The 24,107-nt window shown below is 48.0% G+C and overlaps 1 protein-coding gene across 4 annotated transcripts in view; it reads right to left on the bottom strand.

Moving 5' to 3' along the window:
- Positions 1-754: 754 nt before the first annotated feature.
- FRMPD1 (FERM and PDZ domain containing 1) overlaps positions 755-24,107 on the bottom strand; it is a 160,078-nt gene continuing 136,725 nt past the window's right edge. For all 4 annotated transcript variants that reach the window (XM_086415937.1, XM_086415940.1, XM_086415938.1 and 1 more), the window contains 10 exons: positions 21,660-21,755; positions 14,975-15,100; positions 13,757-13,876; positions 13,207-13,343; positions 12,061-12,187; positions 11,815-11,910; positions 9,899-10,081; positions 8,922-9,069; positions 5,982-6,788; positions 755-3,270 (listed from right to left, as the gene is read on the bottom strand). In XM_086415937.1, the coding sequence (XP_086272063.1) occupies positions 887-3,270; positions 5,982-6,788; positions 8,922-9,069; positions 9,899-10,081; positions 11,815-11,910; positions 12,061-12,187; positions 13,207-13,343; positions 13,757-13,876; positions 14,975-15,100; positions 21,660-21,755 (4,224 nt within the window). In that variant the 3' untranslated portion in view covers positions 755-886. The remainder of the gene's footprint in view (positions 3,271-5,981; positions 6,789-8,921; positions 9,070-9,898; positions 10,082-11,814; positions 11,911-12,060; positions 12,188-13,206; positions 13,344-13,756; positions 13,877-14,974; positions 15,101-21,659; positions 21,756-24,107) is intronic.

Below are 24,107 nucleotides of genomic sequence, written 5' to 3'. Positions count from 1 at the left end.
TTTTCCTTCTCCAGGGGATCTTCCCAACCCAGGGATCAAATCCAGGTCTCCTGCATTGCAGGCAGATTCTTTACCAGCTGCGCCACAAGGGAAACCCAAGAATACTGGAGTGGGTAGCCTGTCCCTTTTCCAGCAGATCTTCCTGATCCAGGCATTGCAGGCTGATTCTTTACCAACTGAGCTATCCGGGAAGCCCTAAATCGGATAGAGGGTACAGTCAATTTCAGGTCAAGCACAGAGCACTCCTGGCTGTGGGGGCCATGTAACCAAGGTGCTTACTGCCACCTAGTGGCAACCTATGCTCATTGCAGTGAGGCCACCAAGAATACCGGCCTCCAGGTAGAGGTGCTGCCAACCCTAACTTGTGAAGGTAGAATCTATCAGATATCACAGGTATTCACTCCTATTTGCAGAGGTTACTGCCAAATAAGTGTGCTGGGAGAGGTTAAAATGATTTTTCAGCGACTCCACCTTCCTCCCCTATCCCTGCCTTCTTGGGACAGAATGTGACTTCTTGCTTCCACACTCACAGAGTATGCTCCTCCTAGGGTACACACATTACTGATGGCAATCTGCTTCTCTGTACCCACCCAGAGGGGCTGTGAGCATCCTGGCCAGGGGCAGGGACTTGTCTTACTCATCTTTATGAATAAGATCCTAGTACATGCCCTGACTAGAGGAGGTATCCAGTGAATGTTTGTTGAATGAATAAGAGTGAATGCTTTTGACCCAAACTTGTCATCACTTTGTAGAATTCAGGCAAAGATTAAGCAGTAGTTTATTTGAATACTTTAAATAGTAAACATTTGAGAGGGGTGGGTAGAAGAATGGTAGACACCACTCGGGGAAGTCAGGGCAGAGCAGGGGGCCGGGGCGACTGGCCTGCTCACAGGGCAGTGGAGGCCCGGAACTTCTGGGTCAAACAGAACACGGAGGCCGTGAGGGCCGTGCACTGACGGGCCAAGAGTTTCACGCTCAGGTCATGGTAGCCTCTCTCACAGGTCAGCTTAGCAGCCTCCACAAACTGATGGTAGGTGTACACCACATCCCTCAGGTTCCCCGCTGCCTCCCTGTGGCGGGTGGAGCAGTGGCTGCAGTCTGTGAACTGGAAGCACAGGCCGGCCAGCTGGACCAGGTGCTGGAAGGTGTCCCGCACAGCACTCTGCATCTCCTCCGGGGTCTGGTCCATTCTGATCACGTGCTGACAGCTCGACAGGAGCTTTTGGGAGCCCATGCAGAGGCGGCTCCGGCTTTCAGAAAAGTGCCAGGTGCACTTCTCGGGGGGGTGTTTATTCCCATTCCCCCAGGAAGCTTCTAAAATGTCCTGTAATTCCAGCAAGCTCTCCATGAGTTGGATGAAGCCCTCAGGGATGCTGGCAGGGGCAGCTTTCAGCTGTCTTAGAGCCCTGGAGCAGTACTCCGGCCAGATGTGGCTGTTCCTCGATGGGAGCTCAGCACTGCAGCTGTGGGCCCGGGCAGGCCTCCAGGGCAGAGCCAGCCGACTTCCTGAAGAGGGCGGTGAGGTGAGGGGGGCTGTAGGACATGCTTCCAAGTCTCTGTCTTCCTCCTCTGTCTCTGGCTGCAGGCCAGGGAAGCACGTGGCATAGGAGAACTGGCAGCTGCACTGCTCCATGCCCATCCTGGGGGCCACGGTCTCATTCACACCTGCAAACCCCAAAGATGGGGCTGTCCTGAGACTGTCAGAACCTTTAGGATAGCTCTCTGGGGCAAAGCACAGAAGAGACTTCTCAGCAGGAAGGCAGATGCTAGGCCTTTTGCCTTCACTTTCTGGCACCGGAAAATGGTTTGAACCTTCTAAGTGGGGCTCCTCTTGGGGACACGGTAGTGGCTCCGGCAGAGCAGGCCCTGGATTCAAAGAGACGTGCTGGGGAATGTCCCTAGGGGTGGTGTCTTCCCCTGTCACATGATTAGATGGCTCTGCCTTGACCTCCTCTAGAGAGAAGGCTGATGAAATGGTCTGGTCCCTAAGCAAGAAATCTGAATTAAAATCCAACTCTGCTGATAGTTTTTGTTCTTGGGCCTGGCAGGCTTGACCTGGGATTTCTCTGCTTTGTCCTTGGGGTTCTGTAGGGGAACTTGCTGGGGTCTGCTCAGTCCCTGTAACAGGAGTCTCCAAGAAGAGGGAGGCTACCATGCCACCAGCTGGAGCACTGACACCAGTAGTCTGTGGAAGAACATCCAACCCATCAACTTTGGGGTCACCTGGATCCTTCCCAGACTCATCATGAAATAAGCTGGTGTCATTTTTGTTTGTAACTTCTCTACCATGTTCCAGAGATAGTTGTCCTTGTTGCTCCTCCTTTGCAGGGAAAGAAGCCATCGTCTCTTCCGAATTTATTCCACAGTCATCACTTTTAGGTCTGTCTTGAGAAGACAACAAAGGCTCTGTGTCCTGGGGGGCAGTTTCTGGCATAGGATTTATAAACAGAGATCCCAATCCTGTTTCCAACTGAACTCCTCCCAGCTCCAGTGTGTCTCCTTGAGCAATAGTATGTGGCCCTGGGCTGACGGTCAGGCAGACTCTGTCTGGGTTCACATCAGCACTGGAGAGGGACAAGGTGCTGTTCCCAAGCTCCATGGTGAGTTCTTGGGGGGCACTGCCATTCAAGTCTTGAAATGGAGATAAGGTCTGGGGAGGCCCTGCCTGAGCAGTATCTGGGCCAGATGAGCCTGGGTTGAGACCGTGAGGGGTGTTTGCTGGGGAACTGGCGACACTGGAGGTCAGAGGGGCAATCCCAGAATTCTCTTTATGGTTAGGGTCAATCCGGAGGCGAATGGCAGAAATAGATGACACTCGAGAGTCGATGACAGATTTGGTTTCCATGGTCTCTGGCTCCATCTCCATGGCCCGGGAGGCTGGGTTTTTGCTCTTGGTCTCCCTCAGGGGAGTCAGCAGCCCCAGGGCCTTGGTCTCCAGGACGCCAGGCTCACCCTGCACGTCTTGCAGCGAGGACACGGTTGGGGAGGGCGCACCGAGGGCCAGGTAGGGCTCCCGGTTGTAGTAGCACACGTCGTCCACACTCTCCAGGGAAGCTGATGCCACCAGGGGGAAGGAGACCTGACAGGTGTGGTCGGTCTGCAGGAAAGACCTTCTTTTCCTCAGGGTCTTGGCATACTTCTTCACCCCTCCCCTTCTGTTTGGCTCTCTTCCATCTGGCCCAGGATTCAGGCTGACCTCAGGGCTGCAGGGGCTGGCCTCATTCTGTGATCCCATGGCACTGGTTTCTACAGCAGAAGCAGCTCTGAGCCCTGAGAAACAAGAAAGGAAAAAGAAGATGAAAAGCAGAATAACAAAGAGACGTGTAGATCTTGGGCTCAGGATGCAGGATGGCCTGGGTTTGAATCCTGCCTGGGCCGTGTAACCTGGGGCATGTTAAACCTTGAGCTCCTCAGTTTCCTCTTCTGAAAGACGGGGATGGGCACTGTGGTAGATGTGTTTTGATTCCGGGTTGCCCAACATCCATTGCCTTGTCTTTTGGTCAACTTCCTTTCAGGAGATGACATCTCTCCAACAATTATAGGCTGCTGAAACTATTAATGAAAGAGCCCTATCCATATCAGCCAAGTGGTCAGAGGTATGAGCTAGAAAGTCAGTCACAAAATTTCCTAAAATTTCAAACTCAAACACATTGATAGAAAAAAAAAAAAAAACCAGTACAACCCATTCTTTGCAGCCACGGAATCCTAACAGTACAATGAGGAATCCTGCTGCCTAGCCTCCTGGTCTGGTATCTCTGCCTATGTCAGAATCAGGGCTTCACCTCTGCTGGCAATTCTCTAAGCTATCTGACATCCTTCCAACACTATTTCACTTTCTCTCATTAACCCAAGTCAGGCAGTACCAGTACACTGCCATGCTGGATAGATGACTTAGTACATATCAGGCTCCTAGCACAAGCCTATGCCTAGTGGGTGGTCACTAAAGGAAGCCTGTGCCATTACTGTTACAATCATCACCACAGGGTGAGCGTTCTGAAGGAGCTTTCTTTTGACAAAAAGTGACTGCAACTCTCAGTCGCGGGCAGGAGGGATCTTGTGCATACCAAGAAGGATCATTCTGAAAGGAGAAACACTTCTATGAAGAAGTCCTGGGAATCAGCCAGAAGGAATTAGGATCACAGGCTAATGCCTGAGAATCAGAGGGCTCTTATACTCGGACCGTTTTTTTCCAACCTGGCTGAACCTTATTAAAAGCCTCATCAAATCCTATGCTGCTCCTCACACCTCCTAAAGCAGAATCTTTGAGGCTGGGTCTAGGAATTTATAGTATTTGACTCAGGCCCCTTGGGTGATTTTGATGCCCAGACACCTTTTGAAGTTGCTGCTCTGCTCTAGGCCCCTTCAGCCACTGGCCAAGGGTGTTTCTGAAGCTTAAAAAAGGGAGAGGCTCTCACAGTGAGTCAGCGGCCCAAGCAGACCCTGGGCCCCTGAGTCCCAGGTCTGGGCTGCCTCCCCAGCACCTCACTGGCTCTCCATGAAAGAGGAAGTGTCCAATGCGGACCTTATCTCCCTGACTGGACTCCCACAAAGGAAGGCCTTGAGTGATGGTCTGTTTCACCTCCATCATGTCTCCAGCACAATGGCTGGCCCAGCGGGACAAGACTGGAGGCATGGATGGCAGCTGACTGTGTTCTCTGGGGAGCAGTGTGCAACCCGGCCATGGGTTTCTACTAATCAGTTCATGAAATCAGGGTAGGTGGTGGAAAGGGCATTCATTCATCCATCTAGCAGCAACTGCCAGGAATTCTGTGGCAGGACACAGAGGTGAGTGTCAAATGCACCGTTCCCACATCACAGAAGCTTTTGCTTTAGTGAAGGAGAGAAATATCCATACAAAAAATCACACAAATAAATATGCAGCTACAGGCAGGAAGCACCCAAGGTGTGTGATGGGGGTGGGGAGACCTCGTCCTGGCAGTCTGGTTAATATTCCCAGAGGAAGCGAATGTCCAGGTGGGGCCTGAGAGATAGAAGGGCAGCAGCAGCCAAAGGTGAGGGTAAGGAGTGTTTCAGGTAGACGGAGCGGCATGTGCAAAGGCTGGAGGCAGGAAAGAACCGGGCACTTTTAAAAATGCCAAGGAGGTCTGTGTGGCAGGAATGCAGGAAGAGGGCTCAGGGGGAAGGAGAGAGACACACCGAGGCCATGTCACAGAGGGCCTCGAGAAACCTCACAGGGCTGCTAAGGAGTTGGCCTTTCTCCCACAAGCAATGGGAACCCACTGGAGGACAGGGAGCAACAGGAAAGGGCTGGGACACAGAAGAGGGCTCACAGCTTCCCCCGCTCTTAGTAGGTCACTCTTAATGTCTGGGTGCCATTTTCCAATTTTTTTTTTTCCTTCAGAGTGCAGTGAGAGAGAGGGAGAGAGAGTGTATGTTTGAGTGTGAGTGTGAGTGTGTGTGTGTGTATGTAAATGTTCTGCAAGGACCTCAGGTCAGCTTAGGAAGTCATTCTATGAGTAAAGACACCCCACACTCTTTGTGGAGGAAAGAATGAGGAATCTGATCTTCCCACCTATGTCTGAGTCCCTTAAGGACCACCAGTGGCCTGCCAGTTAGGTTCTTTTTGTTTTAAGGCCTCATTTAAAGCTTCCAGGTCAACAATAGCACAGCTGCTTCCCTCTACTGGGTGCTCATATCAAACCTTTTCTTTCTCTGTGAATTTCGTCCATCTCACAAGGCCTGGCCCATTTGCTGCCTCTTCTGGGAAGCTTTCCCTGATTCCCACTGTAGAATTAATGCCACCCATCTCTGCCTGTCCACAGTTCTCTGAACCTCCCCTGTAGCCCTTGCTTGAAGTTGGGATGCCCACAACGTGGTCCACTGAGCCCAGGGAGCCCACCTCAAAAGAGAATGAGCACCCATGCTTCACACAAATGTTTTCCCCTCAGGCTTGCACACTGCCCTCCCTGGGGACTGAGGAGCTGCCTGCACGATCCACAGACCTGCCAGGGAGGGCTCACCTGAGAGGGCCTCTGGGGGTGTGAGCTTGTCAGCTGCATCATAGTATTCCTCATCGGAACTGCCATCCTCCAAGGCCAGTGGCAGGCCTGGGGCCAGGGCTTGCAGCACGGAGCTGGACGGGGCCTCAGACCCTCCCCGCTGGCCCAGGGCTGCCGTGCCCCCACCCTGCCGGGTAGCTGTGCTATCAGAGCTGTTGCTCAGGTGGCTGGCGGGGGAGACGTTGGTGCACAAGCTGTAGTAGTCAATCCGGCTGCCCTCATACAGCCTGGGGTCCAGCCTGAGCGCATTCAGTTCCGGCCCCCAACTGAAGGCCTCAGGAGCAGGACTCTCAGAAAACTCTGTCTTCTGGCTCTGAGGGTTGGCTCTCTGGGCCAGGTCCAGGAGACAGAGGAAGCCACCGGTTTCAACCCTGCTTCTCTCCTCCTGGCTGTCTGAATCAAGACTCTCCGGGAAGCCAGGCAAGCCCAGGTGGAAGAAGCCGGACCTGCTGGAAGAGCAGGCATCCAGGTCATCCTCCTCCAGAGCGTCCATGGACTCACTGGAGCCGCTGGTCCTGCAGCCTCGGCTCTCGGTGTTGGCCGAGTCAGATGCCTCAGATTCGGCACTGTCTGTTGTGCTGCTGGCCCCGCAAGTGCTTGGGCCTTTCCCAGCCACTGCAGGCGTGGAGCTGTCCCCAGGAGGCTGCTCTTCTTCTGTAAGTGGTCTGCAGGGGCCCAGCTTCGGCAGGCATCTGTCAGAGAAGGGCTCCGGCACGCAGTCCACTTCGGATGACTCCTCGGAGTCACTGCAGGCCCTGGACTCGTAGCCTGACACAAGAGTTATGTGACAGGATTAGGGGACTGGCAGATGCTCACATGTCCACCCGCCCCCACTTTGCCTGCCCTCTTACTTTGCAGATGAGAGAACAGAGGTCCAGCAGGATGACAGGCCTGGACCATGCTACACTGACTGACACGGGATCCACAGGACTCCAAATTTCCACGTTCTCTACACAACTGTCAAGTCTCCTTCCCCACATCTATAAGCCACCTAAAGGAGACAGGATTACCTCCACCTCCAAGGAGATCTATCTGTTTATGGAAACAGCCGGGTATTTAGGTGGTTTGCTACAGCTCTCCTAAAAATCTCAGCTCTGTCCTGACTGGGTATCAAAATCAGACAGGGAATCATATTTAAAAAACAACAATAACATATCCTTGGACCTCATCCTGATGTATTGAGTCTAATAGCTAGGGAGTGGAGCCTGAGAATCTGTATTTTTACTAACTTTATGGGGGTCCTGAGGCTGCTAGGCTGGCATCATTCTGAAGCCTGGCCTAGCGACCCACTGGTGCTACAGAGCTTTTAGAAAAGTGAAAAGTGACCCACTGCTGGTACTTGGAAGGATTCATGGTGAGAGGGTTGGGGGGCATTGAGCCAGGTCTCAAACTGCTCTTGCACCATAAACCTCCAGGTGCAATCTGTTTTCAACTTCTCTCTGGGGACTTCCCTGGTGGTCCAGTGGTTAGTGCTCCATGCTTCCCCTGCAGGGGGGAAGGGTTTGACCCCTAGTCAGGGAACTAAGATACTGTATGCCATACACCACAGCCAAAAAAAAAAAAACAACCAAACAAACAAACCCACTTCTCTCTGATCACATCACATTGTATTTAAACCTCTGATGGTTTCTCTTGCCTAAAGGGAAGAACCTAAGCTCTCCTACTGAGGTTGGGGGCTCTCACAGGGTGACCCTCAGCAGCCTGGTCCCCCTCTCACAGTGCAGGTCCCACCCTTCCTCAGCAGCCTGCTCGCTCACTGCAGGCTTCCCCAGGCTCTAGCTACTACAGAGAGCTTTTCAGCCTTCATGCCTCCATTGTGTCCCTCTGCTTCAAAGGATCACTCTTCCCCTCTTTGCCTGGGTAACTTCATCATGTTCGTCATAACCTATTACAAACAGGCTGAAGTAGGCCTCCTGTGACCACCTCACCAGGCCTCCACAACAGCATGGCTCCATGGGGTGCCGTCTCAGAGGCATCATCCCTTGTTAATAAGCTGTGTTAAAGACAGAGGGAACAAGTACAGGAAATGCTTCACTTCTGAATTCTTAGTTTCCTATTAGCCAATCTCTGAGATTACTTATGCTTGTCTTATCCACATGGAGGAAATGCCATACGATGGTGTGCTACTGAGCACCTCTCCCCACCTCCATGTCCAGTGACAGCATGTCAGGGGCTTGAAATTTTATCTTTGACAGTAAAACAAGATGTCACTTATTTGTTTAGAAAGTATAGCTGACACGGTGGGCGTGTTTATGCCACTGCCAATGTTTAGGCAATTGCTTCAAATCAGGATTCTGTTTCATTTTGTTTCTTCCCCTGCAGAGACAGTTGTTAAACATTTATCAGCAAACCGCTGGGAAGAATGCTGCGTCAATAGTGCGGAGGCAAAAGCCTGGTGGAAACTGGGAAAATGTTCACCTAATGTGGCCTCCCCTACTTCATTCCTTATGTCATATGATTTTTAGCTTCTATCTCCATGTACCCTGTTCTTATAAACATGTAAGGCAGAGAATTTTTATTATAATTCAAGAGAAGCAAAAGAGGCATGAGATGAGAAGCTAGGTCAGCTATACTTTCTAAACAAATAAGTGACATCTTGTTTTACTGTCAAAGATAAAATACTGTGGATCTTGGAGATGATTTTAGGTAATACTACAGGGAATCAGAGACCTTCCACAGCCTTGCTTGGCTTTATGGGACTCTCAGGTACAAAGAAATCCTCTCTATTTAGGATTTTGGAAAGATCAGCTGTTTACCAAGAAATGAATGGAGAAACAGCTCTCACCCTCTTGAGTGGAAGCCTCCGCTCCACTCAATGCACCATCCCCTTTTAGGCTACCTTGACCCTACAAGGCAGCGAAGTGGGCCTGTCCTTCCTGGGTCCAAGCCTCAGCACCTCACCTTCTTCAGCAGACACCCGGTGCACCTGCTGTTTGTTTCCAGGCCAGAGGAAAATGGAGGTCACTGGGTCGACAAACAGCCTGTAGTACCCAGCAATCAGGCAGGCTAGGTCTTTCGCACTGTTGGATTCCAGCAGCAAAGTCAGAACCTTTGAAGGTAAAGAGGCTCTTAAGCGTATAAAGGGCTAAGGCTGGCAACAAGGGACACAACGTCTGAAGGCTGGCAGCAAGCAATAGAAAGGGCAATCAGGCCATGTGAGGCCCATGAGAGATTTCAGGTAAATCCAGCCACGGTCCATAGACAGGTCCCCTGGTGTCCTGACAATATACCTGTCCTCACCTACAAGATTTGAAATGAGTATGCACACACACAGCCACACAAGCACTCACACATGTGGTAGGTTCCTCCCAACCAGTCTCCACAGTGACTATCCTTCTATCCCAACCACCCCACCCTGCTCATTCATGCTATGGGACCTCTTCAAGACCTGACCTAGAGAAGAAAAAGGAGCAGGATCGAGTAGAGAAGGAAGGAGAGGGGGATAAGAAGAATGAAGCACCAGTCCTGTGCATGTTGGGATTAAGTCAAAGGAAGCAGGATAAATGTAGGACCTTCCAGAGAGGTACAGGAAGTACCCTATACCACTGATCTATTTTAATTGCCATCACCCAAAATCTTGGGCAGCCATTCTGGTCTAATGTATGTGATAATACCCTCTGGTGCTCCCATCTAGGTTGCTGAACCTGTCAGGAAAGTACACGGTCAAGCTCAGTTTACAGAAAAAAAACCTTTTAGGACTTGCCTGGGAAAATGTACCCTGTTCATTGCTTTCCCTTTGATGGGACAGGATGGACAATTCCATCTCTTAAGAAAATGTTGAACATGAGACTCTGTTAATATCCAAACTCACATAAACTACACTCAAGTAATTTAGCCCCAGATTCCAGAAGCTGGATTAAAAATTTCTTCCCCTTTACCTTGACATCCTGAAGATACACTTTGACCATGCTCACTTTCTCAGACTCTTCTGTCAGCTCTACACGGCTGATGTTGGCAAACTCTGCCAACGTGGACATGATGTTGAGTTTGCTATTGATAATTTGGCTAATGCCATACTTGGCTCCAACCAGAAGGGCAATGTAGGATTCTCTGTCCTGTAACTGCAGAGGGCAGGAAGGGGAATTAGTTTCCATTCACAAGCTAGGGAAAATGCATTATACACGTAGGACATGATACCTCTTTCTGCAAACCCCTAACCACCACTCCTCTAGATGACCAAGTTAGGTGACAGCCTAACCTGGGCCCCATCTACAGATAAACTCAGTATTAATTTATCTCCCATAATACTCTTCACAGTAGAGGATCAAACCACGGGACTTTTACCTGTTCCATAAACACAACCATATACTTGCACACCTATATGCCTAAATTCACATTGTGCCTTCCACTTGGGATCCCTTGTTATCATTACCTATCGAAAACCCACCCTTTTTTAGAACCTTCCATCAAAACCTACTGCCCATTGAAAACGCCACCTGATTTGCTCCTCAAACCATAACAGTCCTTTTCTATGTTGATTCCACACCACGTCCTCTGTCCTTCTTGGACAGCACGGGACTGTCTAGGACTAGGATTTCTAGGACTTCTAAGCTCAGACTTCTTACTGTTATTATTTGTATTTGAGTTGCATATTCCATTAAGGTCCCTGACAACAGAGTCTGTGTATGCCTACATCTGTACCTCCAGTGACCAGCAAGCGCCCTGAGCCAGTTCAGTGTAGTTGGTTTCTTCTCCCACTCCCAGGTCTTTCCTTAGACATGAAAGGTAAAGCGGAGTTGGAGACAGGAACCGGACAGCTGGCAGAGGGCAGGATTAGCCCTAGAGAAAAGTGGGTAGTTTTTCTTGTACCTTCAAGTTTCCTTTCTGTGATCTAGTGTCTTCTCCACCATTTAGTCCACTACTTGTACAAAGACTCGACCAATTTTTCTCTTCCCCAAACAATCAGATGCTCTTCCTTTCTTTGAAAACATCAATTCTCTTTTTCCATCTACACTGTTAGGTCAGCAGCCTAATTAAATTAACCCATCACTGTAAATGACTAAGAAGCACACTAAATCCACTGAAAGGAGCTTTGCTATTATTATTTTTTTTTAATCTCTAATTGGTAAATTGTCTGGCTTTGTGCTTGAGAGTTCTGGGACTGACTTGTGGGGGCAGAATTCCCTTAAGCCACATCCCACATCACTGACTGCAGCAGAGCACAGAGCTCCAGGCCTAGGCTCCAAAAAGCAGACCAAGGGAGGAATGGATAACACAGCAGAGGACTCTTCTTCTTGTTTTCCCTTCTCAGGTCCACTCCTCACTTCTTCCCTTCTGAATAATCAGGGCCCCAGCCTCCAGTCTAACATTCTTATCTTTTCTTCACGATTTCCCTTTTATCCCTCTTCACCTTCATATATCCAAAGCTCCAGGGTAAACTGATCACAGTATCGTGCCCTCAGAATGCCTTTCCTCTGAAATCTGGCCAAATGCAATCTTCTTGCCTTTCCTTAATGCCTTCTCCCTCCCCATTCAACCTGAAGCTGGCAGTGGTGGTCTCTGTCTTTGACTTTCCAGAATGGTCCTGTGCCTCTCATGGCTTTGCTGTGCCCTGTTTGGGGCCTCGTTGCATCATTTGAGGATGGGAACCGTGTCTCATTCAGCTCTGCCTCCCCCAGCATCTGTCAGAGGGCTGGTGTCAAGCAATGGCATGACAGACGCTCCCTGACATCATAATGTTCACTTTCCCAAACAAACTCTAGTCCATAACAGTCCTCAGGAATTTTAGACTAAAAGATACACTGATGTTCAGAGGCTCTCTTGCATCCCTTATAAGAAGTTCTTTAATACATACCATTAAAGTAGCATTAAAGATTTTCCCACCATACGTCTTGAGTTCCCCAAGGATCTGTAGGTAATTTAAACGTAGCTGGGCAGCAGAAATAAGTTGCTTAAATAAGGGTGAAAAAAAAAGAAAACAAAAAAAGACTGTTGAAGTCAGAGCTATTCATTTGTCTAAAATGCAGGCAATGTTGAAAATTCTCCCCCCGAGGTTTCACAATAGTCAGCGTGTGGTTGGCAGGGGCTGTGGCTAAATTACCTTCTGTCTGGGTTCCAGCAAGTTCTGGTTCCTCTTCATGTGGAAGCTGATGGCTTTCTTAATGTCTTTTCCTTTCATGTTTCGTAGTAAAGTTGGAGATATAAAGTTCTCAATTCCCCAATCCTTCCTGCCATGAGACATTGGAGACAAGGAGGCTCATGTCTACAGCAAACTTGACTCTAATGAAGAACGTAATTATATTTGATTCAGTAGTTATTGTTCCAAGAATACTGTAATTATGAGCTTCTTTCTCAGCAGAAGATATCTGGCTGGTCTTGTGGAGTATATGTAAATATATATATATACATGAATACTGTATATGTGTGATATCTATCTACCTATTTATTTATACAAACACATACCCAGTCCACAAAAATGAGCCATTCTGGAATTAAACCCCATGATCATTCAAGGAGCCCATTACTCCTTACACATGTTCAGCACAGTCTCATAGGGCAACACACAGAACACGTGAATCCCTGAGGCCATGCTTGAGGATGATGCCAGCCTAATCCCCCACCATCCCACCCAACAAACTAGTTAAAAATACAGATTCTCAGGTCCCACTCTCTAGAGATTTAACCTAGGATATCCGGGGGAAGGCCAAGGATTTTTAAAAAATTTTTAAATATAATTCATCAGCAGACAAGACAGAGCTGAGATTTGGTGAAGAGATGAGTAAATCTGGGTGATAACACCCAGAGCAAAGTGACATTTTAAGCTAAGAATCTGGAGATGTCAGAGCCTCAGGACTTGAAACTGCTCTAATAGAAATGTAATACAATAGGATTTTGTTCACCACAAATGAATTTCCAGGGAATTCTTGCTCTCAGAAGAGCTTGATGCTGAAGTTGTCAGGATTTCCTGAGATATCCTCCCAGGAACTGGGAATTTACAAAGGGATCCTGTGTCATCCCATCTGGAGCTGGCTTGGGCCCCAGAGGGAGCATCCAGGTTCTGACCTGGGGGAAGCCAGGCTGTGTTGGAGAGGGTGCAGAGGGAAATGAAGGGAAGACAATGGACAGATGTGGGGGGTGGGTGAGTGTCAGCTTCGTGTGGATTCTGGCCATCCTGGCCCAGCGCCAGCCAAGTGATAAATGCAACACAGCTGCTGTTGGCGGGACATCGAAGTCCCCTGCCACTCACTCTATGTACTTCAAAGAGATCTTCTGTGGCTGCGCACATGCGTAGATCCGCTCCTGGATGTGCAGGGCTGCCAGGCGGAGCGCCGAGCTGCACTTCATTTCAACCGCAAAGCGCTCCTGGAGCACATCGCTGCAGCTCTAGGAGAGATGAGATCAGAGACACTGGGAAAGAAGAACACATGGATTGGGTTCCTAGTGCTCTCGGGTGAAAGGCAACTTGGAGATCTAGCTCTGCCAATTCTTGCCTGTGTGACCCTGGTTGCCCCTTTTGGCAATAAAAACTTAACTCTAAAGATCCTAAATGGTGTTAGAAAATGTAAATCTACATGGAGGACTAATCTCTAAGTTCATTAATATATTGCAAATCGCCTAACATAGCAACTCAGTGACATAAAATGGAATTCTAAGGGATAATCAGGCCTACTCTCCCTCAGACCAAGATAATCCCTACCAGTGAGTTGCTTAATTGCCTCGAGCTCATGTTGAAAATAACCCAATGTGCCATCTTTGAGAAAAACCACTGTTATTTTAGGAAGGGCAGACCAGGTCACCTGCAGATAGAGGTATTCAAAGGCCACGGGGTCTTCTTTCAGGAGGTCCAGGGGGTCCCTGGGGACAAAACAAACCCTGAAGAGGCAGCGGTAGTCATGTGACTCCTCCCTTTCCACTACCTGCAATGCATAAGAGAGACACAGTTCATCTTCTGTTTTTGTTCTCAGTTATTCCACAAACAACTTAAATAAAAAAAGACAATGAAAGACAGTCCCTAGAGATTTCACTTTTAGTTCTTCCCAAGTCAGCACAGACCTGTGCCCTTGACTGACTTTCCCATGGGTATAAGATGTAAAAAGCTCAAAAGAACAGTTTCCCACTTATCCCATCAACCTGTTCCCATTTCCAGAAGAAATCTCTGCATCTGGTTTCTTATATACCCTTCCAGAGACTGTCTATGGGTATTTATGCTCCTATAAATGTACATTCCTTTATTTCCCATAAATAGTAGTATACAATACATTATGTGGGTATATATAATAAATATGCCCTGTACCTTATTTTTTTTTCACTTCAGCTATTTCAGTGGTTTAATTTGATTTCTTTTTCCAATGCTAATGGAACAGAAGTGATTTTTTTAAAGTTTGTAAGCAGCAATGTTAGGAAATGAGTGACCACGGCAGGAATTCGTCTGCAATGAGGAACACTCAGAGCGGCTTCCATGAGCTCATGCCTTGTTCACGCTGCTCCACTTCTTTAAAAAAGCCCCTTTTCCTTTTCCAATTACTGAAATCCTACTTATCTTTATAGTAGTACACACTCAATAAGAATTTATGGAACTGACCTGTGTTTGGCTCTTGAAAGCTGGTATAACAAATCACTGCATGGCTTAAAGACTGAGAGATACAGATGGACAGTGTTAGCCCTGTCCTGCTCAGGACAAGCCTCACAGAAAGGGCTGAGACCCAGCAACAGATGCTTTCCTGACATCTCAAAGGTGGGAGGTTCAGAGAAAGGTCATCAGAGCTGGGAGCAAAAGATGGGGTCTAGAGGTTGCATTACCTTGCTCATCTATCTAAGCCTCTTTCTCCTTGTCTGCAAAATGGAGGCCTGCCTAACTTTGTTTGCAAACCAGGCTGAGTGAGCTCTGTGTTGTCTGGGCACAAGAAAGCACATCAAACCTGCAGATGCACTGCACCCTGTACCCAAAGGCTGTGGCCAAGGCAGGCAGCTCACCCTGCCCAGATCTCCCCACTGGGAGCAGAGGCAGGTGCTACCTGCTGGATGAGCTCCTCCTCATGCAGCAGGTGCAGCCGGGAGACATTGTACTGCTCCTCCAAGACCAGCGCGAAGTACTCTGTGCTTCGGATCGACAGCTTCTCCTTCACCGTGAGGATGATGTCCTGTGGGCACAGAGGCACAAGGGTCACCAAGGAGCGGGCTGGTCCTCACATTCAGGCACAGAGCGGGGAGGACTCCCCTGACTCCCCTCCGCTCCTCCGTGCTGCCAGGGAAAGAAAGGCCCGTGCTGGCTGGGTCCACTGCCAACACAGGAGGCTAATTTTGATGGGCCCCACGTGGGACTTCTCATCACCCCTTCAGGGCCCTGTGCCCGCTGCTCTCTTCCCCTCAGGGCTCCAGTGCCCCCCGCATGGCCGCCCTCTCCGGCTTTACTTGGGAGGCTGAAGCTATCCCTTGGGGCCTTACGCCCCTCTTCAAGGTCTCCAGATCCATCCTATCTCTGGAGTCTGCACTGTCAATTGCTTACCAGACATAATCCCACCACCTGCCCTCTCTGCCACTGACAGAAATCAATCTGATGCCTCTGAACCTGTTTCTTCTTGTGAAATAGAGGATAATGATGCCCACTTAGAGGGGCTGATGGGGTGAGTCTAGCATCTAGCAGGTAAATACTGGGCCACCAGAACTGCCATGCCACACTCCCCTCGTTCACTACAGGGCCCCCTGGGCATCACAAGGTCTTTGCTGCCTCGGGGCATTCAAAGTGCTGTTTCCTCTGCCTGGCACACTCTTCCTGCACGCTTCCCAAGGCTACCTCTGGTCTCTGTATCTAAATGTGACTGTCCCTGTTATTCTGTGCCAGGGTCCTTCATCACTATGAGATCTTCTTCGATGACAGCACCGTTCTTCAGTAATAGACAGTACAGTGAAGTGAATGGGCTCTAGGCCTAGACTTCTAATCACTAGCTTTGTTTCCCTGGATAACGTGCTTACTCTCCATGCCTCAGTGGTTTCATCTCTAAAATGGTCATAATAGTGACATCTCTCTCGGGGGTTGTGTGAATTAAATGGCTATCCCCATACGTGGCCTTTAGAATAGCACCTGGCAGATGACAGGTGTTCACTGCCTGGTAGCTGCTGATATCTGTTTTTCTGCTTATTGTCATTTACCTGCTAGATGCTAGACTCCCCCAGAATGTGAACCTCGCTTGTCTTGTACTCCATTATATCTGCAAAGCTTGGCATTCAGTGATGCTCAGTAGACTTCCATTCAATGAATAAACAGTCATCATGGACTCATCATACACATCCTGCTAGAATTTTAGATTTAGTAAGTGCCAAACCATCGGGCGCTACCTGCTCCTCATGGCTCCCCATTCTGAATCCTCTTCCTGCTTTCTCCATCGCCCCCCATAACTAACCGGTGACTAGGTCCTAAAGTTCACTCACCTCGAAACTCAACAACATTAGTTCAATGCCTACTGTGTGCTGGCCATGATAGAGAGCCCCTCTCATGGCTCTGTCCACTCTCTCCATTCTCCATTTGGCTTCAGCACACACATTTGTCCTGGCTTTGTTGATTCATGTCCTAAGGAACACCCTGCTACCCTATCTGACTCCATCCTACATCTAGAGCAGAGGTTGGAAACCAAATCCAGCCCATTGCTTGTTTTTGTAATTACAGTCATATGTGAACACAGCTACACCCATTCTCTACACTGGCAGAGGTGAGTAACCATGACAGAAGCCCCCGGCCCATAAAACCTACCGCATTCATTATCTGGCTCTTTACAGAAAGAGTTTGCTGACCCTTGACCTAGAGGAACTTGTCTAAGCCTTGTACTGCTCATGCTCTCCCTGGCTCAAGAATTTTCAGTGCCTCCTCCATCATGGCCCACTAGCCCAAATCCAGATTCCTCAATTAACATTAAAGGTTCTCAAGTATCAGGTGCCAACCCATTTATTCCACTTTATCCTTTGCTGCTGCTTCTGTTGCACTTTGCTTGCAAGCCCCATGTACTTGCTAAACTTTCCCATCACTGGGTCTTTGTTGGTGTCACTCCCCATGACTGGAAATCTGTCTTCACATACCACTCCTGACCCATTCCTGTCCATCTTTCCAAGTTGATCTCATAGGCCACCACATCCTGGGGGCCATTCCTTGCTACCTAGCTGGAAGCTCTCACTCCTGGGAGCCCACAGCACCCCATTTTCACATCCTACTTTCCTGCTTCTGAACACACTGCATTTGCCATAGTTTCTTCATGAATTAACCTGAGGTCCCATCTCCTCACCCCAGCCCCACCCCAACACTCTGGGCTCCCTAAGAGAGTGACCCTAGGGAGTTTATTTCTGTATCATTAACAGCTTTGCTAGCACTCAAAAGTATCACTAAGTGACATATTATTTTCCTTGACTTAGAGAAAGAGTGGAGAAGGCAATGGCACCCCACTCCAGTACTCTTGCCTGGAAAATCCCATGGACGGAGGAGCCTGGTGGGCTGCAGTCCATGGGGTCGCAAACAGTTGGACATGACTGAGTGACTTCACTTTCACTTTTCACTTTCATGCATTGGAGAAGGAAATGGCAACCCACCCCTGTGTTCTTGCCTGGAGAATCCCAGGGATGGGGGAGCCTGGTGGGCTTCCGTCTATGGGGTCGCACAGAGTCAGACACGACTGAAGTGACTTAGCAGCAGCAGCAGAGAAAGCGGGTTTTAAGAAAACTCTTGCTTCTCTTGGTAAGGGAGTGAGGAAGAGAAGTTGCTGATGACTTGACAGTGTTTTTTTCTCTTTTTCACCCATACAATTTGCTTATATCCCCCTCTCTTTTTCTGTCACAAAGAGCTAAAAGATTTGCTCTGTAAAAATTGGGCTATTACAGATAAGTGAGATTAACCAGTACTATACTAGCTAAGTCCTTGCCCATTTCCCCAACTCCATGTGTCATCTTGGCTTTAATTCCCCTGTGGTATGTGTTTTATTGTAAATCATCTCAAAGTCTTTTTGGCCACAGAAGGAGGACTCCCTCCCCTTCCAGTGCACCCCACCCCCCATTCCAGTGCACTCTGCTCAAAGGTGACAGAAGTAGAAACCATGTCTAATGCATTTGCATAGCTTCTATGCTGAATGGCAACATGGTCAGCTCCAGTGCAGGGTTCAGAGACAACAGACCAAGTTGGAAGAACTGATTTTGATGAGTTTCGGATATCTCAGTGTTCTCATCTGAAAAGTGAGACATCTGTCACCTTACAAGGTTACTGGGGGCACTAAGTGAGATAGCAAATAAGGAAGTGCCCAGGGAATGCCAGACATGGAATGACACTGAACAAATCCATTTCTCCCTCCTATTCCTCCTCTGGGCTTGAACTTCCCAGGGCCAGACAGGCTTTCTCTAGCTTCTTTTCAGTCATGCTGAAGTAAGAATGAAATAGGGCATTTGTGGCAGCCCTAGGAACTGCCATTAAAGTATGACCTAAATCAAATCCCTTACGATTATACAGTGGAAGTGAAAGATTCAAGGGATTAGATCTGATACAGTGCCTGAAGAACTATAGATGGAGGTTCATGACGTTGTACAGAAGGTGGTAACCAAAACCATCCACAAGAAAAAGAAATGCAAACAAGACAAAATGGCTCTCTGAGGAGGCCTTCCAAATAGCTGAGAAAAGAAGAGAAGTGAAAGGCAAAGGAGAAAAGGAAAGATATACCCAACTGAAGGCAGAGTTCCAAAGAATAGCAAGGAGAGATAAAAAAAAGAAAGCCTTCCTAAGTGATCAATGCAAAGAAACAGAGGAAAACAATAAAATGGGAAAGACTAGAGATATTTTCAAGAAAATTAGAGATACCGAGAGAATATTTCATGCAAATATGTGCACAATAAAGGACAGAAATGGTATGGATCTAACAGAAGCAGAAAGTATTCAGAGGTGGCAACAATACACAGAAGAACTATACAAAAAAGATCTTAATGACCCAGATAACCACGATGGTGTGATCACTCACCTAGAGCCAGACATCCTGGAGTCTGAAGTCAAGTGGCCTTAGGAAGCATCAGTACAAACAAAACTAGTGGAGGTGATGGACTTCCAGCTGAGCTACTTCAAATCCTAAAAGATGATTCTGTTAAAGTATGCACTCAAAATGCGAGCAAATATGGAAACCTCAACAGTGGGCATAGGACTGGAAAAGATTAGTTTTCATTCCAATCCCAAAGAAAGGCAATGCCAAAGAATGTTCAAACTACCACACAATTGCACTCATCTCATATGCTACAAAAGTAACGCTCAAAATTCTCCAAGCCGTGTTTCAACAGTACATGAACCGTGAACTTCCAGTTCAAGCTGGATTTAGAAAAAGCAAAGGAACCACAGATCGAATTGCCAACATCCGCTGGATCACCAAAAAAGCAAGAGAATTCCAGAAAAACATCTACTTCTGTTTCATTGACTACACTAAAGCCTTTGACTGTGTGGATCTCGACAAACTGTGGAAAATTCTCCAAGAAATGGAAATACCATACCACCTTACCTGACTCCTGTGAAACCTGAATGCAGGTCAAGAAGCAACAGTTAGAACTGCACATGGAACAATGGACTGGTTCAAAATTGGGAAAGAAATATGACAAGACTGTATGTTGTCACCTTGCTTATTTAACTTATAAGCAGAGTACAGCATGAGAAATGCCGGGCTGGACGAAGCATAAGCTAGAATCAAGATTGCTGGGAGAAATATCAACAACCTCAGATATGCAGATGATACCACCCTTATGGCAGAAATTTGAAGAGGAACTAAAGAGCCTCTTGGTGAAAGTGAAAGAGGAGAGTGAAAAAGCTCACTTAAAACTCACCATTCAAAAAACTAAGATCATGGCATCCAGTCCCATCACTTCATGGCAAATAGATAGGGAAACAATGCAAACAGTGACAGATTTTATTTCCTTGGGTTCCAAAATCACTGCAAATGGTGACTGCAGCCATGAAATTAAAAGACACTTGCTCCTTGGAAGAAAAGCTATCACAAACCTAGACAGCATATTAAAAAGCAGACATTACTTTGCTGACAAAGGCCCATATAATCAAAGCTATGTTATCATGTATGTGTGTGAGAGTTGGACCATAAAGAAAGCTGAGTGCCAAAGAACTGATGCTTTTGAACTGTGGTGTTGGAAAAGACTCTTGAGAGTCCCTTGGACTGCAAGGAGATCCAACCAGTCCATCCTAAAGGAAATCAGTCCTGAATATTCATTGGAAGGACTGATGCTGAAGCTGAAACTCCAATACTTTGGCCACCTGATGCGAAGAGTTGACTCATTTGAAAAGACCCTGATGCTGGGAAAGATTGAGGGCAGGAGGAAAAAGGAACAATAGAGGATGAGATGGCTGGACAGCATCACTGACGCAATGGGAACATGAGTTTGAGCAAGCTCCAGGAGTTGGTGATGGACAGGGAAGCCTGGCATACTGCAGTCCATGGGGTCGCAAAGTGTCAGACACAACTGAGCAACTGAACAACAATAGGAATTGCCAAAGGAAGGTGCCAGGGAACACTGGTGGTATGCGTGCATTATGTTGGCATGTGTGCACACACGTGTGTGTGCAATATGTGTGTGTGTGTATCTTGTCCAGTACCTAGAGGTGTACCTACCCACCTGAACCTGCTCTTCTTCTAATAAGAGGAACTGGGCTCAGTGTTGACTCTTACATGGTTTCTAATGTTTGAACAAGTCCTTTGTTTCTTCCCTGGAGCCTGCCTCTAACACCATGTGCTCCCTTATTGAAAAACTATAGTGCTATCCCCTATCGTCTATGGATAAAATCCCAATTCCACTGCCTGCCATGCAAGGCCATCCCTGCAGCCAGTGTGCACCCTCTCCCACTCCCCCTACAAGGAAACGGTCTCTGCTCCAGTCCCATGGGATGGTTTACTACTTCCCAGGCGATGCCTGTCTTACTGGCTCTCTGCCTTGTTCATGGGACTTCTTCAGCCTGATGTACATCCTCTGACCCCTCTACAGCTGTGCCCCCACCTACCGTTGATGAATCCTTAGTCACCCTTCAAAGCCTAGCTCAGGTCCAGCTTCTCGGCAAAGCCTTCTCTGACATTCTGATGGGATGAGACAGAGGGCTCCTTCTCTTGTATGCTAAGCACGCCCCTTGGCCCTCTCTCTACAGCCCTTCCTTCATCCTGCCCTGGACTGTTGGGAGCTCCTTGGATGTCCATTTTCCCTCAACTAGACTGCAAGCTAGGGGGACAGAGACCACTTTCTACCTCTCTCTGTATCACCCGCCTCAGAGTGTCTCCTTTGTGGGAACGTAATTAAATCTAATTCAAACTGACTTCCATCCAGAACAGAATTCCCAGGGGCCTGGACCTGCCCTGATACCTTGCTTGGGTTTTTTAGTGACTCTGGCCTTTTGGGAAGCAGGTGGAGTCCCATACAAGAGGCAGAAAATCCCAGTGGTTAATGGGGAAGGCTAATGAGTTGTATTGGGTACTTCATCTCTCTGAACCCTGATTCCCTCCCCTGCAAGAGGGTGACTAATATATCAGCTTGCTGGGTGTTTGTGCAATGAACTGAGATGACACAGGGCTTGGCTAACTGCAGGTGCTCAGACCATGGGATTGTGAGATCGCTGAGGCAGCTGCTAGCAAGATGCCTGGGGGTCCTGGGAGCCAGCAAATTCTCACCAGAAAGAGAGTCAAGTTTACTCCAAATTACCTTCACAGTCGTGTGTGCCTCAAACTTGAAAGCTTTGGTCTGTCCATTCTCCAGGTACAACTTGAGCACGTTGGGCATACACAGCAGAGAATTACCCTGGAAGACACAAGAGCAGTGTCAAAACTGTCCCTCCCTGTTCCTGGATGTGACAGAGCCTGTTTCCCTGGCCCTGCCTTGGTGTGGAGAGCAGGATTCTCCCCAACTTCCTCACCACATTGTAGGCTGACTCTTGACATTAAGAGATTTCTGCAAGGGAGGAGGCCTACGCCACACAGATACAGGCTTTGTTCCAGGGCCAGTCACAAGAACTGTTCGACAGGAGGGAGGAGGGTGAAGAGTGAGCCCTGCCACGGGCATGCTGATGGCATTGCGCAGGCATGTATGATACCATCCACTGACACGTCACTGCTTGTTGCCATCTACAGCAAATCAAGTGACAAGCAAGCCCACTGCCCCAAATGGGCCTGAGATTCTCGCACTGTGCCTTGTAGGCTTGGGTGAAATGGGGGGCAGGAAGCTCCCTGAGAGTCTCCTCAACATTTCACTGCTGCATTCTCTGTAGTAAAGCATCACCAAAGGGCAGAGGGCTGCTTTCCACCTCTTGTTGTTGCTCAGTTGTTCAGCCGTGTCTGACTCTTTGCGACCCCATGGACTGCAGGATACCAGGCTCCCCTGTCCTTCACCATCTCCCAGAATTTGCTCAAACTCATGTCCATTGAATTGGTGATGCCAACCAACATCTCATCCCCTGTCACCTTCTCCTCCTCCTGCCCTCAATCTTTCCCAGCATCAGGGTATTTTCCAGTGAGTCAGCTCTTTACACCAAGTAGCCTCTACTCACCCCAACTATCACTCTGGATTCATGGGACCCCTTGAGGGGTTCTGCCATTCTTGGAGGGCTTTTAGGGAGGGAAGCACAGGACTGGTCTGTGTTTGGTGACCCCAGGCCAGCCAAAATTCCTGAGGCAGAGCAGGGCAAGGGAATCATTCCCTTTGGGTTTGGAGAAACCCTTAGGGCTGGCTCTCTTAAAAAGTGACTTCTGAGTGTTGAGCTGTAGACAAAGAAGTGGCTGGTGCCCTTCAGAACCTATAAGAGATTCTAGAGTCTCCAGGATTTGAGCTACAACTGCCCCCCAGCTCTCATCTCTGGAAGCCCACCTAGGTTAGAAGCTTATCACCTTTTTTCAGAAAACTGACAGTCTTTTTCAGTTAAGAATTTTGTATCTTCTAAATATAAGGGCGTTTGTATCTTTTAAGCAAGACACATTCATCACTCTATATAACTTTCTTTTTTGAAAGCCAGAGTACTTTTATGGAAGAAAAGGCATATGTTCATACCCCAGGGCCCGTTCACACTCAACCAGGGATGAGGGATTTTAAACCCTTCACTCTGCTGTCATCTCCTGACTCTGGTTTTAGGTATTTAGAAATCTTAATCTTTGGATTTTCCAAGTATGACTGCTTTCCTTGATCCTTGTGATTTACAAAAAAATACATTCATAACATCACCACATAACTAACACTATTTACTTTTCTCTAAGGCTTCTTCCAATTTTTATCTATACCTGTAAATAGCTTTCAGAGAACTGCACTAATAGATTATACACAATTCTATGTGTATTTTCACTCAACTCATATATACTTATTCATGTGAGTTTAATGTTTATAATTTTAATGGACTTATAAATATTCTATTGAGTTGAAACATCAGAATTTCTGTAACCATTTCTCTGCCTAAGCATTTAACATTTTCTCAAAAATTTTTGTGAGATATACATATATATATCTTTAAATACATGGATTTTTGCATTTATTTTATAGAAATAAATTAATAAGAATGTGATCCTTGGGCCATTTTTATGGCATTCATTAACTTTTTTTCTATTCCCAAAGATTAAATCAATTTACAAAGCCGCCAATTAGTACATGAATGCAGCTACTGTCTCAGTATCCGGGCTTATATTTTCCTTTTTTGTGCTAATTTATTAATTATAAAGTGGCAGTTCTTAATATTTTCCTTTGCATTTCTTTAATGGCTAGCAAATTTAAGAATATTTGAAATGTTGGTTTCCTTAAGTCAGGCAGAGAAAAATAATACTGCATGATGCCGGCTGCGACGGGCGCGCCATAGCGCGGCCGAGAGGAGCCACCCCACGTCCGAGGTCAGGGGCAGAAGCCAGGAGGACCCCATGCCCGAAGGGCGGCGGCCAAGAGGAGTTACCCCACGTCCCAGGTCAGGGGCAGCGGCTGAGAGTACCAAACTGCGACGCGCAGGAACGGCCGAGAGGAGCTACCCGGCCGAGGTCAGGGGGCGCGGCCGAGAGGAGATATCCACGCCGGAGGCCAGGGGCGGCGACGAGAGGAGTTACCCTGCGTCCGAGGTCAGGGGCGGCGGCAGGGAGGAGCTACTCAACGCCCCTAAGCCCGAAGCCAATGGCAGCAGAGGGG

Source organism: Bos grunniens, chromosome 8, assembly GCF_055505025.1.
Source record: "Bos grunniens cultivar Pamir isolate PY7600 chromosome 8, Bosgru_T2T1.0, whole genome shotgun sequence".
Lineage (NCBI taxonomy): Eukaryota > Metazoa > Chordata > Mammalia > Artiodactyla > Bovidae > Bos > Bos grunniens.
The sequence above is the reverse complement of the archived record's forward strand: the minus strand, read 5'-3'. Positions and strand labels throughout refer to the sequence as shown.